The sequence below is a fragment of the Aricia agestis genome, chromosome 19, assembly GCF_905147365.1.
Source record: "Aricia agestis chromosome 19, ilAriAges1.1, whole genome shotgun sequence".
Taxonomy (NCBI): domain Eukaryota; kingdom Metazoa; phylum Arthropoda; class Insecta; order Lepidoptera; family Lycaenidae; genus Aricia; species Aricia agestis.
Window position 1 is genome coordinate 2215718 of NC_056424.1, and position 19492 is coordinate 2235209.

Here is a 19492-nt window from a genome sequence, read left to right on the forward strand (position 1 = left end):
TCACGCTCTTACACGGTAGGTTATCCATCAGTTAGAGTCATGACTCATGACTGTGGTAAAACTGACAGCAAAACCGTGTAATGGATGCCTTACGTTTGACGTAGTATGTCATATCGGCCGGCGTGTGTGCGTTACTATAGACTACTATAGATTATAGGTATAGGTACCAGAAAAATGATGGCAAATACCAATTATTTAAAAATTTGCTATATAAGCATTGTGAAAGATACCAATTATTTAAAAATTTAAAATTACCTGCACTACACCTGATGATGATTTTATAGAAACCGGTCGTGTGAAACATAACTGTTAATTGATAAAAGTGGAAAAAGTGCATGAAAAGTGTATATTATTACTGAGAATTCTGAAAGATGTTGAAATTAACAGTCACGCCCAACTCGCGTATATTCGCCCGTTTGTTTGAAATCGAGGTACTACTTGGTTCTGTCTACTCTGGTTGTACCACAGGTTGTACACACTCTGTTTCATTTAATTTTGATCAACAAACAATGTATTGGTGGCTATAATGCTACGGATTTGAATAAAAACTAAATACTATACCACCATGCATTAATAAAATTGAGTCCATATTCGATTTTTATTCACATTTGGATCAAAATTAGGTAAAATGTAGTGTCTGAAAACATTGTAGTAATATTGTAGTATATTTTGTTAAATATTTGTGTTTATAATGAACAAAAGTAGTATTTTTCCATGAAGAAGGTTCCTGTTGTAGTCTTTAAGAGTCACCGCAGATATACAATTTCAAGTTTGCCGACTATCGTACAGCTAAATTGCGTAGTTTCACAATTTAATTGGACAACTTTTTATTTTGTAAGTAATGGGATAAGAATCGCGGTTCTTATACGATCGGTGTCCAATTATTTAGTTTTAGTTGGATGCAATGTGCAAGCTCTCATAAGTCGCTATAGCTATAGGTATACCTACTAGGCGATTTAGTTGGCCAACTTGAAATTGTAAGTCTGCGGTCACTTTAATTCCACAAAACTTTACGTAAAACCTGCTTTCTGCATTTAATTTTTTATATGATACAAACTCTAGATTCACTTGTTTTTTGTCAAAACAAAACTTTAGAAAAATATTTATTGTAATCATGGACAAAATAGTAAGTACACTTATATATTATACCGGCCTAAGTTTCTACAATTTTAACCAAATCTCCTTAAATACTTGGCACCAAATTTAAAAATGATAAATTTTTATCTCATTTTTTATTTTTTAACAAACTTAGCTGAACTATTAAAATAATATTTGTTTAAAAATATTATTTTAATAGTTCAGCTAAGTTTGTTAAAAAATGTTATACACAAAAAACATGAAATCTGTTGTGAATCGCATTTTAAAGATGTCAAGAGTCAAGACAAGAAGTGAACATTATATATTATTCAAGAAAATACAAGGAATTTATTTTTACAACATGTACATTACAACATGTACAAAATAGTTTTTGTTGTGAGTGGTTGTATATTTATTTTATGTAAGTAATAGGTTGATAACAGCATAGCCATTTTGTTAATAGTGCCCGGCAATCTACTTTTTTCACCATCTATCCATTTTTCTTCCGTAGAGAGAGATTGCCAAGCACTTTTAGCAGGATAATTATCGTGCTGTAAATATTATAATAATATGATATTAATCGTTGTAAAAGGTGTTAATGGGAAAATAAATAATTATATTGCAAGATCTCTGTTGTTTTATTAGTATTAGCCTTTTCTCACTTCTTATTGCATAAATCATAAAATATTATTCCCAAGTGTTATTTAATTTTTTTCTTGAGTGGGGTTAACATTAAATGCAAGGCCGGATTTAGGGGTGGTTTATTAGTCAAAAAAATATAACAGGCCGCGGTGTAAATATGACCTCTTTACCATTTCAATTTGAAAGTTTAAATTTTAATCATGACAACCACGGACGTACAAAAAAAAATACGGACGGATCGCCATTAAGAAATGAGTGATTAATAAGCCCAGGCAAACACATGTACACATCTTGCAGACACACTCTCACTGTAATAAGCCGATCGTACCGCCATTACGCAATTAGACTGCATCGCGGTGACACGTCTTTGTCATTCATAAATAAAAATAAATATGCCATCTTGTGTTGTAAAATGGTGCAAGAACAATTATACAACCTTACACAAAAAACATCAAGGAATAATATTTCATAGGTAAGATAACATATTTTTAAAGTATTTTGATAAACAGACAAAAATTCTAAAAATATATTTTTGGCTTCCATATCGATTGTAGATCACGTCCCAAGTATTATTTTTCAAAAATATTCAATGTACAGAATTGAGTCTCTTACGATTTTATTATATGTAAGTATAGATGTATCTAAGATGTCTTAAGAATCAGAGGAAAATGTTTGATTTTAAAATAATAATGATGGGCTCGTTTCTTCGTGATAGTAGATGTGCTTGGTGTATACTGCATAATACTATCCGCTTTTGACAATTATTTGTTTCATAACAATGACAATAACCGCGCAGGCTGTCGTCCTGCGCGCAATATAATGATACGTTACCTGGGATACGACCTTGGCGAAAATCTGAATTGTCATATTTTAGTGTTCGAAAAGGAGCCAAATTTAAAACGGTTGAAGTATGGGAGTTATGTTTCCTTAGTTTTTATTATTCGTAGATGATAACTCATATAAGCCAAAAGTAAATAGCAAATAACATTTGCTATTTACTTTTGGATACTTATGTTCTGTTTACATAGATCAATAATAATTATTAAAGGATGTAATAAAAAAGGAATCATAATTATTATTTTTTACTACAATTTGTTATCTCTTATCAAAGTTTTTTAGTGTGATAACATTGCAAATCGTTATCATGATACATGCATCTCACTTCAGCAACCGCAAAACGTTAATGTGCGAGTAAGACGGAATATTCACGCTTCAAACATGGCTGACAAGTGACACCGCGCACAGCTGTTTACGCTTCAAACATGCTTCAAACTTCACTTGGACGACAGTCTTTGTCAATTTCATTCCAAGCGCCCTTCCAACTCGAATTCATGTTAGTTATTAAACAATTTCATCCGCGCGAGGACGTGTTTCCACGAGAATGGTGTATTTTAAAATGTAAACAAGTGTCGTGTAAGTGAAAAGACGCCGATATGTCGGGAATAACGATTTTTAATTGCGTCAAAGTGTGTGCAGTTCTGATTTTCGCGACGAAATGTGTCGTTTCACATACATTTACGAGCGAATTGACAAGCGATCATAGTCATGTGCACTGCACTCACGAACACCCGAAAGCAGATCAAGTAAGTTATTGATAAATCTTGTTAAATGTATGTTAATGTAAACAGTAACAAGAGTAGGGTTGTCAGGTGGCTTAACCAAAAAGCCGGACAAAGCAGCCAGCTTAGCCGGACATTTATACAAACAAGTCCTGCTATCGAGCACTTAGAATGAACTCTAAAGTGTAGGAATATGTTCGTAATTTTCTGTTTTATTAATGCAATTTTACATTTTATTCGGTGTAAAACCTTCTAAAAATTGTAGATTTTCATATAAAATTGTAGATTCAAAGCTCTACAAATTAAATTTAAAGCCGGACTCCTCTTAATTTTGGCCAGACAAGCAATCAAAAAGACTGTTTATCTGGCTTTATCCGGACGCCTGGCAACCCTAAACAAGAGGATAACCCCAAACAATGTGTCATCGTTGGTGTTTCCACTTCTCACCCTTCCTAATCTGAGGGGTAAAATTTTAAATATGTACTTAATCAATTCTTTAAATTCGCAAGAGTGTAGGTATGTTTTGATTGACTATTTATATTTTCTAATAAAACAAGTAGTAGTCCTTAGAAAAAAATTACAATGTAGGCATTGATGCACTTTACCTAAATAAAACATTAATCATTTTTAACAATAATCATATTATTATCATAATATACCTCAACTGTCAGACTACAATATAGGTAAGTAATTTAAAGCCTTTTTTCATCATTTTAGTGAGCCCCCTAAAATTCTATTTAAATAAATTAAAAAGTCTGGCCCTGTTTTTAATATTTTTTATAAATAAAAATGTCCAAGTATGAAAATTATAATACCTAATTTTTATAATATTTAATGTTTATGATTGAAATAAAAAGGAATAAGTACTATTATTGTTCGATCTCTGTGGCTCAGTGGTGAGCGCGTCGGTAGCTCAAGCCGGAGGTCGCGGGTTCGAATCCCGCCGACGGAACAAAGAGTTTTCAAAGTTCCCGGGTCTGGATGTGTATTAAATATGTGTATGATATAATAAAAATCTTAAATATATGTATAGTATAAAAATATTAAATATATTTCCGTTGTTTGGTACCTGTAACACAAGTCCTTTAGGTACTTAGCACGGGGCCAGACTGACGTGGTGTGAAGCGTCCATAGATATTATTATTATTATTATTATTATTATTGTAAATCTCATTTATAAACAAATAAATGTACATTTACTAGCTACTTAAGAAGCCGGGTACCATCGAAATTCTCATACATTACGTATAAACTTTAAAAAATATTTTATATAAGTATATATTTAGTGTTACACAATATTTTTTTGTTTAAATATTCAGTAGTAAATTTATTACAAAATATTTAAACACTAGAAAATATTTTTTTGTGTTTAAATATTTTGTAGTAAATTTTTACGCAGGAACCTAGGTCAATTACTATTTTAAGCTAAAAAAATAACTCAAACATGTTAAATGTTTTCGTGTGAGAAAATTATTTTGGTACTTATTACGTATGTATGAGAATTTCGATGGTACCCAGCACCTTAAGCACTTTGTTAGGTAAAAGGCCCTGGCCATCCCTGGCAATCGAATAATCGATTGCCAATCCATTAGTCCTTTGTTTCATTTTCATGTTAAAAAATATTTGATTTAAAATTAGTAAGTAGGTATAATGTGGTATAATTAACGCCAGTTTTGTTTTCATTTGATAATTACTCTTTCGCGCGAATAGTTACACGCTTTCTGATTACTTTCGGGTCCCGATTAAATCGCGCTGAAGTGCATTCTGCAACTAGGGTTGCTATCACTTATCCGTTTTGCAGGAAAATCCTGACAGTTACGCCGGACCAAAGCCGGACATAAGCCGGATTCAAATAAAAAAAGAAAAGTTCTCTTTTTATTAGTCATCTTCTTTACTCAAAAATATTTTCGAGTTATAAAAATCTACTTTAAAAATGTTTTTCTTTGAAAATACACGTCATATGAATATCACGACAAGGATTTTGGTAAGCGATTACGGACAATGGTCGCAAGTCACGACTAGACACATAACTCAAAATATTATACGTTGCAAGTTGCCGGCGTTTTAAATCTTCAATTCCATACTTTGGGCCTTCATACCTTGGGCATCTGCTACTTAAATCATGAGCTAACTAACGCCCACTTTTTCATAAATTAGTATCTTGAGTCTATGCTTTTCCTATTCCTTGTATTCCTTGCTAGACGAAGTATAAATTAATCTCTTGAAGCTACTTATTATCTAGTAACGTTCATGTAAATTATTAAACGTTCCACGCGAAAAATATACCATCCTCATCACCTTGATGAGTGGCAGTCTTCCACCGTGCGTATTTCGCGTAACTTTCTGCCATATATTATGTACAAATACAAATCATTTATTTTCGGCAAATTACATTATAATGCAGTAAAATTTCTGGAACAAACTGTCGCCAGCAGTATTTTCAGACCAATACGACCTGCAAACCTTCAAGTATGTATTCCCTCTTAAAAGTCTGGCAACTCACACTCTTCCGACGTTGCGATTGCGACGTGTCCATGGGGGACGGTTAAATAGTTGCTTTCCATCAGAAGACCCGTTTGCTCACGTTTGCCCCCTAATTTTATATAAGTATGTGGTCAGTCGGTGGCAAGTGGTATGGTGTAAACGGTAGCAATCTCGTCTAATATATCACAGGTGCAAAACGCTTTCTATGAAACAGACTTTCACTAAAAACAATTACACGAAAGTGGTTTTAAGTGTAATAAAGTTGTATGTGCGGTGATATAATTTACGGTGGTCAAGTCCTGGTTGAGTAACCACCTTGATCTGAAGCGGTTGCTGTGTAACCTGTTGGACAATGTCTGGTTGGTTACACAGAAAATGAGATTAAAAGTTTTAACGCCTAAGAGACTAGGATGTGTCCATATTTTGTCCAAGGCTCTGGGCAGCCTGGACAACACTTTGAGGCGAGTTCTAATCTAGTCCCACGGTAACTAGACAATGAGAAAGTAGTACCTCTAGAGTCTAGAGTTTAGACTTTAGACGAGTCCATATTATATTCTCTACAAGCTACAAGATGTGAATTTGGTTCGCGCAGGAATTCCATTTACGCGCGGTTGTCCGTAAACCTAACCTAAGGCCTGTCGTAGGACTCAAAATCTCCATTCGAAATATCATGCAAATCGTATCGGTAGTTTGAGCGGGAAATTTCAACAAATAGACCTAGACTCTATGTAATCTATACTAATATTATAAATGCGAAAGTATCTCTGTCTGTCTGTCTGTCTGTCTGTCTGTCTGTCTGTCTGTCTCGCTTTCACGCCAAAACTACTGAACCGATTGCAATGAAATTTTGTACACAGTTATTCTAGAGTCTGAGAAAGGACATAGGCTACATTTTGATGTGGGAAAATATCTTATTTCCATGAAAATATCGATGAAAATTACTTCGCATTGCGCAGGCCAGCGCTCATCCCGGGGGTCCTGGGTTCGAGTCCCGCAGGCGGAACAAAAAGTTTTCAATGTTTCTGGGTCTTGGATGTGTATTAAAATAATATTTCAAAAATCTTAAATATATTTTATGTATAATATTATAAAAAATCCAGAAATATATCGACGCGATGCAATGAACATTTTAGTTCTAATACGATTCAACAGATGGCGCTTTTTTTTTACTTCGTTGTAACATAGAACTAATCATACTTATTAGTTATTATGTTTTTGTTTATAGTTTTTAATACGTTAGAATATTATGTTTAATAATATTATCACTTGCTATAATAATAATCAATCTATCTTATCTTATAGAACTCCTACTGCATTTCTAAGGAGTTCGAGTGTGTTGTGTTGGCCTATATTCCATCCAGAAAATATTTTTACATTTTAATTCTAATATATGAAAACAGATGGCGCTTTATTTTTTACTTCATTATTATAACAGAACTAATCATACCTACTTTATTATATATTATTGTTTTTATTCATAACTAGCTGTTGCCCGCGACTTCGTCGAATGGCAGCGCTGAAAGTGCTCGCCTCGCCGCTGCCATTCCGGTGTAGCGCGGCCCTTAATTAATCAAAATACCCAAAAACAGCTGTGCAGTGTGCACATAATCTGTACTAATATTATGAATGCGAAAGTATCTCTGTCTGTCTGTCTGTCTGTCTGTCAGTCTTGCTTTCACGCCAAACGCCAAAACTACCGAACCGATTGTAATGAAATTTTGTATACTGATAGTCTAAAGCCTGAGAAAGGACATAGGCTACTTTTTTACTGGAAAAAAGGGTTGTAAGGGTCGTAAATTTGTTCAAAAAATTCATAATAGATGGCGCCGTGCGTCTTCTACATCGCGCTGACGCTTGCTCAAAAGTCTTTCTATAAGAGGTGGTATCATCTTACATTTAAGTCTCGATTTTTTTCGATTGTTATATCTATTCTACGGTATTAAATAACTCAGTACTTTATCTGTGCAGGCAGTGACGTAACCTTAAGACCAAATTTCACCAACGACTGTTAAAGTTAATGCTCGAATTAGTATCACGTTAGCTGTTTCATTTTTCATATGAATGAAAGAGAAGACAGGATATTTTAACAAGCTGTTAACACTAACAGACGTTGGTGAAATTGGGGCTAAACCTATCAATGATTAATAGTTTATGGGTAAAGTTGTGTAATTGGGGGGCTAAATAAGCTTTAAAATTTGGCATAATATATAAAGTTTAACATACAATAATGAAGTACTTATCGTTTGCACACTGCACAGCTGTATTGATTTAAGGGGTACCAGGGTTTTTTTATAAAAGCTTTTGACACCAATTTTGTTGACATCGCGCGCTATAAACTGAAGTCCACGCGGACGAAGTCGCGGGCAACAGCTAGTTATTATCAATAAATAACCATAGAAGTTAGGTACGTCCAGTAATTATTCTAAATGTCATTTTAATTTTAATAATATATATTTCTAATTTACTTAATCGTTATTCCTACAAAGGTCAAGTCTAGGAATTTGCAATGATTGTCCTACTTCACCCACAACTTTTAAAATCGAAAAAGGTAAAGCAAGCTCCAGTGTTAAAACACTGAATAATTTCAACAAATAGTTTTAGATCTGTTTAAGATCTGTCTTACTTAAAAATCGAATATATCTTTAAGCGAAAAGAACGGATGGACAGACAGACATACATTCGCTTTCATCATAATATTATGTATTATATTTTGTAAAAAGTAAAATTATAACTGTCCTCTTGAAACAAAAGTACTGTAGAAATCCCGCCGCTGCCACCAAAATCTTCCTCACAATTTGAAAATCGAATCGTAACATAACGAAGAACAATTTGAATTCGGAACACTAGTTATACAGAAGCCTTTTAGCGTTATCATATAATTGAATAAGTATAAAGTATTGCGTAAAATGTAATTCAACATGAAATGTCAGCGGACCCATTACACGAAGGTTAGAGCAGCGGAAACGCTCGGAACAGAAGGTCGACAAACCTGTCATCATCACACCCCGTTAGAGGGGAGAGTTGTGCAGACGAGCGATTAGCTGCCGAGTGCCGACTCATTCAGTAGCATAAAGTAGCTCGTTTCGACTTAAGCTTTGCCCGCAAGCAAGTTGCGCAGACCGTTCACCGCTTTGGAACATTTTTTTTTCGTGATGAAAACTATCCAATAGGTACCTTTTACAACAATCAAAGTATTTTATACATTTTTTTGTATAAAAATCGAAGCATGAAAAGGTAATAAGTACAATCACAGACACACTTTCCCATCAAATAGTATTAATTTAGACTATTTCAGACTTTCGTGATAAGTGATTATCTAACTAGACTCATCGTTCTAGAATCTAGAATTTAAATTCCGAATCGGCACTAGGTTAATTGTATGCGGTCAGAATTGCCAGAATCGATTATAGAATATCGATGTATAGTTATTCGAGTTTTAACATTCAGTACGATTATTGCATTATGCAAGCCCACTCGACGAAGGTCAGCCTGCGACTGTTGCACTAACATTGTACAGTTCCAATAGATATGAAAATATTATTGTGGTCGACTGGCATTGGCGCGGTACTGGACGAAATTAACAAAAAAAATGAATTTATTAGAAACTTCACACGTGGGAGAGCCATGCTTCGGCACGAATGGGCCGGCTCGACCGGAGAAATACCACGTTCTCACAGAAAACCGGCGTGAAACAGCGTTTGCGCTGTGTTTCGCCGAGTGAGTGAGTTTACCGGAGGCCCAATCCCCTACCCTATTCCCTCTTAAAAGACCGGCAACGCACCTGCAGTTCTTCTGATGCTGCGAGTGTCCATGGGCGACGGAAGTTGCTATCCATCAGGTGACCCGTTTGCTCGTTTGCCCCCTTATATCATTAAAAAAAAACTAGATAAAGCTCGCAACTCCGTTGTGCGGAAATTCGTATGCGCGGGTACATTTTTCTGGGATATAAACTATTCACTGTTGTAAGTCCTATCCCGGGATTCAAAGTATCTGCATACCAAGTTACATCAAAATCGCTTCAGTGGTTTAAGCATGAAGAGGACTTTCTGGAAGTATGGATTGGCAAAAACCAATAACTGCATGAATTAATATTTTCTGGAGGACACAATATTAGATGCGTTATAAATTTTGCGCTCAAATTCGAAATATAAAAAGTCTAGTAAAATCCAGATAGGCCGGACTTTGCGAGTCCGGCCTGGTTATGCCCGGCTTTATTCGGACGCCTGGTAACCCTATTTCTTTTTAATTTTAAGGGGGCGACTAACCCAAAATGTTCGATTCTATAATTCATTTTTATACTTGAAAATAAGCCTCGAATTGTTTCATTTTCTAAAATTAGATACTATACATTATATTTCCAAGAATTCGATCTGAGCAAAAACACGATATCTTAAAATTTTCTCTATAGAAAAAAACAAAGATGCTTCTAATTTTCACGAATTTTTCATTTTTATTGCCATAACCGTGCATTGAACTAAGTTAATATTTTAACACATTGCATTGTATAAAATTCTATCAAATAGGGAAACCGACCTAACGGATTTTTAAAATGTTGTATATTTGTCGAATTATTGAGAAAATTCTATTTTGGCGATGAATCCGCGTCGTCCTTTTTCACCTGGCATATGAAAGACGGGCGTGAATGTGAGGAGAGAAAGACGATGTTTGGCACACTAAGACGGGCCGTGCCGGAGCTCAGCGTGCCGGGGCGCATCGCAAAAATCCGCCTCCATACATACCTCCGCAAGCTGCGCGCGGATGTGATGCGATGCGGCCCGGCAAGCCTCGGCTCAAAATTTGTCAATGCGTTGCGCGCCAACCCGCCCCGACACGCGCCGACAAAGTGTGCGTGAACCTTTAACGCGCAATATTATATTTTATGTTTCTAGTTTTTGTTACCGAATTTTCCATAATTTAGCCATTAGGCTAAGTTCGCAGGATGTGATCTAATTTGGTTTATTAGTTTTTTCTGTAACATTTATCAGTCACTTGTAAGACCGGGCTATTAGAAATTTTAATTTAAAGGCTATTATTGTGTAACAAATGTCAAGATTAATTAATTTATTTTAACAGATTTGAACATTTTGAAAGCGTTTTTACTTTTTTTTAAGAAACACTACCAATCAATTTAATATCAAAATGTTTTAAGATTTGAATTATCTCACCATATTTCTAGCTGGGTTAGTTCCCTAATCAGTGGTAGACTCCCAACTCCCAAGTAAGATGTTCTAAAAGAATAGCCCCTAGTCAAGTCTCAAGACGTTTTCTTTATAGTTTTGTTTATAGAATCGCCGATCAATGTGTATGGAGTTGGCAATTGGCATAAGCGTTCGATAATATGAAGTCATAATCGACTCATGTCATGTCAATTCCATACTTTTCGATCGGCAGTTCTATAAAGATGTGATAAACACAAGGTGCTGGTTAAGCCCTCAGTTGCTTACTTCGTTGATGATGATGAGTCACGCGTGCACAACGCGGCAAACCAGATCAGTAACCCTTCCGGTATTCTAATGATATTAATGAATGACCATTCGCAGCACAAGGTCTCATGCCGCTTGCAAGTTGCAAGACGCCAGCAACTATTCTTTGTCACCAAGAGCAGTACATCAATTCAGCAGGGCTAAAATGGTCGCTTTGAAGAATCATGATATGAATCATAATATGATTCATTTTTCTAAAATCGCAAAATGCAACTCTGCTTGCAATTCATTTCTGTATTTTTGTACTGATTTGACATTTGTCAGTTTGACAGTTTTGACATTTCATTTGCTGAATTGATTGAGAGGAATTGCTAAATGTGACCATTTTAGCCCCGCAGAAACTACGTTATAGCGCGAGCGGGTTTACATTATTTATACGTGGGAGAGCTATGCTTCGGCACGAATGGGCTGGCTCTACCGGAGAAATACCACGTTCTCACAGAAAACCGGCGTGAAACAGCGCTTGCGCTGTGTTTCGCCGAGTGAGTGAGTTTACCGGAGGCCCAATTCCCTTCCCTATCCTCCCCTATTCCCTTCCCTTCCCATCCCTACCCTCCCCTATTACCCTATTCCCTCTTAAAAGGCCGGCAACGCACCTGCAGCTCTTCTGATGCTGCGAGTGTCCATGGGCGACGGAAGTTGCTGTCCATCAGGTGACCCGTTTGCTCGTTTGCCCCCTTCTTTCATAAAACAAAAAAAACCAGTGACTAATCCAGCGCTGATTGCTAATGGAATAATCCGAATAATGTAAACAGTTACTTACTGGAATGCACTGAATAGCATTCCAGTGCCCGTTTACATTACTTTCCTGTAAATTCGCTTATCGCTTAATTTTTTTTCATAATAATGACGTATAGCATCGAGTCAATAAACCTGAAAACTGCAAAATAATCGAAGGGGGAAAGTAAAACATTAGAGCCTTCAAGAAATTTTAAATTTGGAATTCTGTTCCCGCGTATGTAACATAGAATCCTCAAGGGATAATGGCCACCAAGCTAGCTCCCTAGAGAGTGACAGTTACTTCCTTATTGGCAGTAAGGAAGTAACACCTTTATTTAGCAGTGAGTTACTGATAAATAAAAGTGTACTTAGTTCATATACAGGATGTAACAAAAATAAGTGATAATACTTTAGGGTGTGTACGTGTTCCTTGTACAGAGTTCACTGTGAAAGTAGCAGCGCTGAAAGACCAAAAAAATTTTTCACTTTTGTATGAGCAAGGGTCCGAGCGTCACGAGTTTCCCTATACAAAAGTGAAAAAATTTTTTGGTCTTTCAGCGCTGCTACTTTCACAGTGAACTCTCTACAAGGAACACGTACACACCCTAAAGTATTATCACTTATTTTTGTTACACCCTGTATAAAGGGATGCACACGTCCGTTTCGCAGTTTTGTTGTAATTAGGTCGGGATCAGTTATGGAAGAAGGATATGAAATGTGAATCGTCTGAAGACATGTAGCTAGTGGCTGCCCAGAGTCTCAGATCCCTTTTCATCCTCTGTCTAGAAACTTCAGAAAGAAAAGAGTAAAGATTAAAAGAGCATTGGTCTGTAAACTTTACTTATAAAGTATGTAAGATGTTTTTATTTTTAACTTGAACTTATACAATTACAATATGTCCTTTATCTTTCTCTTCTCAAATCTCAATAGCTGTAAATCCAACGAACCATCTTAATAAGTTCAGCTTTCTCACTGCTATCGTTAAAAATATAACGAAGTGAAATAATAATTAGCTAATTTGAATACGGTGTACACCGTACAAAGCTACCTACTAGAATATTCCACCAAATCATTTTTGTATCGTTTGTACATAAATATTAATATGGGAAAATGTTTTAATTGCTTCTTTTATTTTTAAATATTATATATTTTTAAAACTTACCTTCGAATTACGATAAAGAATTAAATAAACGTTAGCCAACTGCGGTTGCGTCGTACTTTTTTCCGAAATGAAAACTAACGACGTCTTTTCGAAGGAGTCAGGACTTAAAATATTATTATTATTAGCACACTTCAGTGTCCCACTGTAAGCAAAAGCCATTCCTCTTTGTTTCCATAGTACACGATTTTATGATTTAAAGCTTGGACACTCTAGAGTTCATCCCATAGAAATAAATCAAGATAGAACGGCGACGCGCGTGTGTTGCTAAGGAATCGAACGTGTCAATTTTTGCTTTGCTTTTAGTTAGAACAAATAACTTACTCTTGGAAAGAAATACCTCCTTTTGACCGATTCACTTTCGTACTTCTGTTTTTACAATTAGACACTGCACAATGAGGCATTTTTGCACAACCGCTCCGGTGTAATAAAGTCGAGACGTGCGCGCTGACTGAATGAACGTTTAACGAATCTTGCTCACTTGTGCAAGATTGAAACACGCGTATTCCACCCGCTTAGCCGTTCTATCTTGATTTATTTCTGTGGTTCGTCCCCTTAAAATTTCATTATAATTTGTTCAGCGGTTTTAACGAAAACCGTTAACACATAGACACTCTCGCATTCATAATATTAGCTAGTATGAACAACATATTTAAAAAGCTTTTAAAAATCAATGCCATAAGTGTTATTTAAAACATTTAAATTTTAGGTAAATGTAATCCGAATTCCGAAATGACGCAACGAGTAACGACCTTCCTCTATTGCCCAATTTTGACACCTAATAAGGGCGAAGCAAAGGAACTGTTGTGTTCACGTCCTAGACGACTTGTTAATTTACAAAAGTATCGAAGGCCCTAAACATTGCAAAATCTACCAAACAATCGTTTCTTTGAATTTCTTTAAAAATCTAGTAAGTAATATTATATGTAAATTGTAGTGTATAGCTATAACATAATCAGTTTAATCACATAGCATGCAGTTGATACAGTATTCCTCTGAAGTGAACTGATCGAAGGAAGTGAATTTTAAGCAGTTATGTGTCATTTAGTAGCCAAATATTGTTATTTGTTAGTGCATGACATTTTCTAGATATTTCTTCTATGTCTAGATCATAAAGAAACAAAGGCCTGAGCAAGCGAGATGTCACTATCAGTAACACTACGCGTGGTAAAACGAGGCGTGTGATACATGACAGCAGAACTCTTTTTTTGATGTCCAGTCGGCACTTATCAGCACGTTGACAATTTAATCTCATAGAAAGATACTGTGTAAGTGTATACGTAAATCAATTTCGGTTTCGTTTGTGGGCTCGATATTGTTACTCTATCCGTATCGGGAATTCGCTGGCAGACTCAAAGGATCTTCCGATCGAGCGGGGGCTATGCCGTAGCCACGGAGCTAGTGGCCGTAGCCCTCTGTAGTAATTTCAAATGTGTTCTATCATAATTCATTGTATTACTCCAAAGTTCCTTCCGGGGGCGTTATCGTCTATCGTAGTTTAGTCAAACTTATTTCTAACCCTGGCCCGAGCCCTGAACTTTTGGACGGAAGTACCTATAGTAGGACAGCGGCCGAATCTTTCGGTCAAAACATTTCGGAGTAGCCTCCTGGATTATGCGATGTTTGGTCCGCTGCATCCATACTTCCATACTAATATTATAAAGGACATCAGCCAATTTCCATACGATGTTGGTCTAAAAAAAAGCTGCGCGGCCATATTAAGAACTTAAGGTAAAAATACCCTAGCTATTGGAAATATTCTTATTTCTGGCCGCGCATTTATTTATTTTTAGACCAGAATGCCTGATGCGAAAGTGTGTCTGGTCTGTCTGTCTGTTACGCTGAACACGCTGTTCACGCTGAACCGATTTTGCTGAAATACTTTGAGTTAGAGAAAGTATCCTACGTCCTTCCCCGGGAAGGACGTAGGATACTTTTTATCCCGGAAAAATGTACGGTTCCTAAGCGACAAACGAATTTTGGCGCATCGGAGTTGCGGGCGTCATCTAATCAGTAATGATCACTTCATCAGTCTCACAGTACATTCAGAATTATTTTCCTCTCAGAATGATTTTTAGGCCGTTGTAATAAAGGTCAAGCCGCAAGCGACGTTTTTGTGTGTGCGATACCCCGTGGTACTTTCTCCGTTGCGTAAGCGCCATCTTTGTTAACCGAATCTGTTATATCACTTACATCAGTGTTAACTGTTATATCATTAGTGATAAACTTATGGGTTTGCTGACATGTATTTACTTAGATTTATTGTTGTCAGTAAACATGATTTGACGCTGGTTTTGGTATAATCATTATTTGTTTATTACTAATTTGCTTTAAAAATCGGTCAAGTGCTTTTGGTAGCGAAGATCGAATAAATTATTATTATTAAGTTTAATGTATTGGCTATTACCTCGCTTAATTTATTTAGCATCCTGGCCTAGTGGCTAGTGGCGACTGGCGAGACAGTGCGCTCGGCCAAGCACTCTGTATGTTTTGTATGGATGTGCTCGGCCGAGGGCACTTGCTTTGCCAGTTGCCACTCTACTCGGTAGGTCTAATCAAGGCATTACTTATAAAGTTATTAATTATGTAGCGACATGGTAGCGACCTCAGAACGTAGCGACGTACATAAGTTAGGGCCAGGCCACAACACTGCGTTGCGGCGTCGTATCGCAAAAAGTAAAAACAAACTTTTAAAAGCAATGTAGTTTTTTACAATGCCGCGCCGCAGCGCAGGTTTGTGGCCTGGCCCTTATTCAATATACGGTGTCTTTGTGTGTCATGTGACTTTTCCAATTTCTGACACAAAGACTAGCATTTTATAATTATTACTGTGCTCTATGGCCTGTGACTTGTGAGGCTGTGCCACATCCTTTCCATCCTTTTAAGCCAAATATAATTAATAGTCTATGCTGATTGTTGTCCCACTGCTGGGCAAAGACCTCCCCCAGAGTCTTCCACTTATCTCGTAACTCGTCCCATATCAATAAAGACAGTTTTCAGTAATCTATCGACAGTCATTAAGAGTCCGGGTGCCATCGAAATTTTCATACAAACGTAATACCAAGATCATTTCCCATACGAGAATATTTACCATATTTGAGTGATAGTAATTACCTAGGTTCCTGTACAAAGATTCACTGCAAAATATTTATATACCAAAAATAATGAACGATTATAATATACATACTAAATTGTAATCGTTCATATTTTTTGGTATGTAAACATTTTGCAGTGAATCTTTGTACAGGATCGAAGACAGGAACCTAGGTAATTACTATCTTAAGCTGAAAAATATTATGGTAAATATTCTCGTATGAGAAATTATCTTGGTATTAGGTTTGTATGAGAACATCGACGGCATCCGAACTCTTAAAGTAAAAATAAGCATAAATGACAGTAGTTCTTTCACAGTCTACCGAACCATAGACCGAACTCACCAATCTTACAAATCAGGACTACTGGACATGTCCACAAAACTTCCTCTACTTGGTCACCTTACAATTCTTACTCGACTGTTGTATGTTTTTCAATTTTTCACCGTAGCTTATAGCTATACAGTTATTGGTTATGAGTTATAACTTATAATATAATATTTTAAGCTGGGTCAAAGGTTTAGAAAGTTACGACATCAATAATTGGAAAGATTGACGATGTTACGACACGCGGATGCATCATGATGATGAATTGATGATACTACAGTCTGTCAAGACAGAGTAGACGCAGTAAAAATAAGTTATTGAGTAATAGACTAATAGTCAAATAACCAAAAAAAAAAATGTATTCGGCCAAAAAAACAATATCCAACGACACCCCAGCCCCACACGGTGGGGTGGACGCGGAAAAAAAAACCACCCCGCTTGACTTGTAGGGGAGGTAGGTACCATAAAAAAATATTTTTTAAAGTTTCTCAGTAAAACTCTGGAACGAACTGTCGCCAGCAGCATTTCTGGACCTGCAAACCTTGAAGATGAGAGCGTCTACCCTCTTAAACGGTCGGCAACGCACCAGCAGCTCTTCTTGCGAGTGTCCATGGGCGACGATTGTTGCTTTCCATTAGGTGACCCGTAATTCCCTCGTTTGCCCCCTAATTTTATAAAAAAAACTAGATGACACCCGCATGTCCGTTGCGCCAAAATTCGTTTATCGAGCGGGAACCGCACATTTTTCCGGGATAAAAACTATCCTATGTCCTTTCTCGGGACTCAAAGTATCTCCATGCCAAATTTCAGCAAAACCGGTTCAGCAGTTCGAGCGTGAAGAGGTAACAGACAGACAGACAGACACACTTTCGCATTTATAATATTAGTATGGATATACAAAATGAATGACACAGTCATTCAAAGTAGGATTAATGCAGACCGTGCGACCAAATCATCCTCATTTCTTGTGTCACATTGAATTACAAGTTTGATCACGGTAATGTTCCTTTCCTGTTGCCTGTTGCGCAGCTGTGGTCATCGTGTGACTTGCTCGTGTTTGCGTAATTTATGTCAATATTTAAACATCTTTTGACTCATTCAGAAGCAGCGGAGGTTGGCTTAAACTTTTCCTATGTTACGACTTTCGAGTATCTATTTATTGAATACTAGCTGTTGCCCGCGACTTCGTCCGCGTTAGTATAGTAGATCACGGTCCCAAGTATTATTTATTGTACAAAAATATTCAATGTAGAGCATTGACTTTCCTATGATTTTATTATATATAGATGTTCCGCACGGCGTCGCTTGCGTAATTTAGGAATTTCACACGACCGTACATTTTTCCGCAAAAAAATAGCCTATGTCCCTTAACGTGGTCTATTCTTCATGTTTGCCAAATAACATAAAAATTGCTTCAGTAGTTCTTGAGAATCTTAAGATAATTTTTTCCACATTTTCCTCTATTTTTTCGCTCCTATTAGTCGTAGAATAATAAAATATAGCCTATGGCCTTCCTCGATAAATAGGCTATCGAACACTGAAATAATTTTTCAAATCGGACCAGTAGTTCCTGAGATTAGCGCGTTCAAATAAGCCCTTCCAAATAATTTCTCCCCGTTTTTTCCACACTTTCCTCTATTTCTTCGCTTTTATTAGTCTTAGCGTGATAAAATATAGCCTATAGCCTTCCTCGATAAATGGGCTATCTAACACTGAAATAATTTTTTAAATCGGACCAGTAGTTCCTGAGATTGGCGCGTTCAAACAAACAAACAAACAAACTCTGCAGAATTATAATCTATACTTCTATACTAATATTATAAATGCGAAAGTATCTCTGTCTGTCTGTCTGTCTGTCTCGCTTTCACGCCAAAACTACCGAAACGATTGTAATGAAATTTTGTATACAGCTAGTCTAAAGCCTGAGAAAGGACATAGGCTACTTTTTTACTGGAAAAAGGGTTGTAAGGGGGTGAAAATACGAAAATTTGTTCAAATTAAGTTAGTTCCAAAAATTCATACTAGATGGCGCCGTGCGTCTCTTACATCGTGCTAACGCTTGCCCAACATCTTTCTATAAGAGGTGGTATCATCAAATATCCGAGTTCCGATTTTTTTCGATTGTTATTTATTATAGGTACGTTATTTAATAAGTCAGTACTTTATATTATTTAAAGTGACGTAACCTTAAACCTATCAATGATAAATAGTTTATGGGTAAAGTTGTGTAATTGGGGGGCTAAATAAGCTTTAAAATTTGGCATATTATATAAAGTTTAATTTTAAAAAATGAAATATTATGTGCACACTGCACAGCTGTTTTGATTTAAGGGGTACCAGTGTTTTTTTTAAAAGCTTTTGACACCAATTTTGTTGACATCGCGCGCTATAAACTGAAGTCCACGCGGACGAAGTCGCGGGCAACAGCTAGTATTAGTATAGATTGATACGTTTTCAAGATGAAAATACAACAGCAAAAAGAAAAACCGAATGAACAGGAAATTGTCGTACCTAGCATAAAATAATAAAAATATAATCGGCCAAGTGCGAGTTGGACAAGCACACGAAGGGTTCCGTACCGTTATAGAGCAAAAATAGGCCAAAATTTGTGTTTTTTTGTATGGGAGCCCCCCTTAAATTTTTATTTTATTTAAATATTATTAATTATTAAAGTAGATACAGATATATAACTAAGGCCTTTGTGAAAATTTAAAATGCCTACCTGTTGCCATTATTGTTACCGAGTAAAAAAAGGCCAAAAAAGTCACGTTTGTTGTATGGGAGCCCCCCTTAAATGTTAATTTATTTTGATTTTAGTATATTTTGTTGTTATAGCGGCAACAGATATACATAATCTGTGAAAATTTCAAATCTCTACCTACCTACCTTGAGTTACAGCAGTGTTACCACCTCTCAAAAATATTTATCCCTAAATTGGTGTCAAAAACC

The 19492-nt window shown here is 36.2% G+C and overlaps 1 protein-coding gene and 1 long non-coding RNA gene across 3 annotated transcripts in view; both read left to right on the forward strand.

Annotated features, from left to right (window-relative positions):
- The first annotated feature begins 316 nt into the window (after positions 1–316).
- LOC121736366 lies at positions 317–2760 on the forward strand. The gene is made up of 3 exons (XR_006037001.1): positions 317–583; positions 2274–2278; positions 2748–2760. It is a non-coding gene; the product is annotated as an uncharacterized LOC121736366 (long non-coding RNA).
- A 237-nt stretch (positions 2761–2997) lies between these two features.
- LOC121736351 (leishmanolysin-like peptidase) overlaps positions 2998–19492 on the forward strand; it is a 90266-nt gene continuing 73771 nt past the window's right edge. For both annotated transcript variants that reach the window (XM_042127493.1, XM_042127494.1), the window contains exon 1: positions 2998–3302. In XM_042127493.1, the coding sequence (XP_041983427.1) occupies positions 3153–3302 (150 nt within the window). In that variant the 5' untranslated portion in view covers positions 2998–3152. The remainder of the gene's footprint in view (positions 3303–19492) is intronic.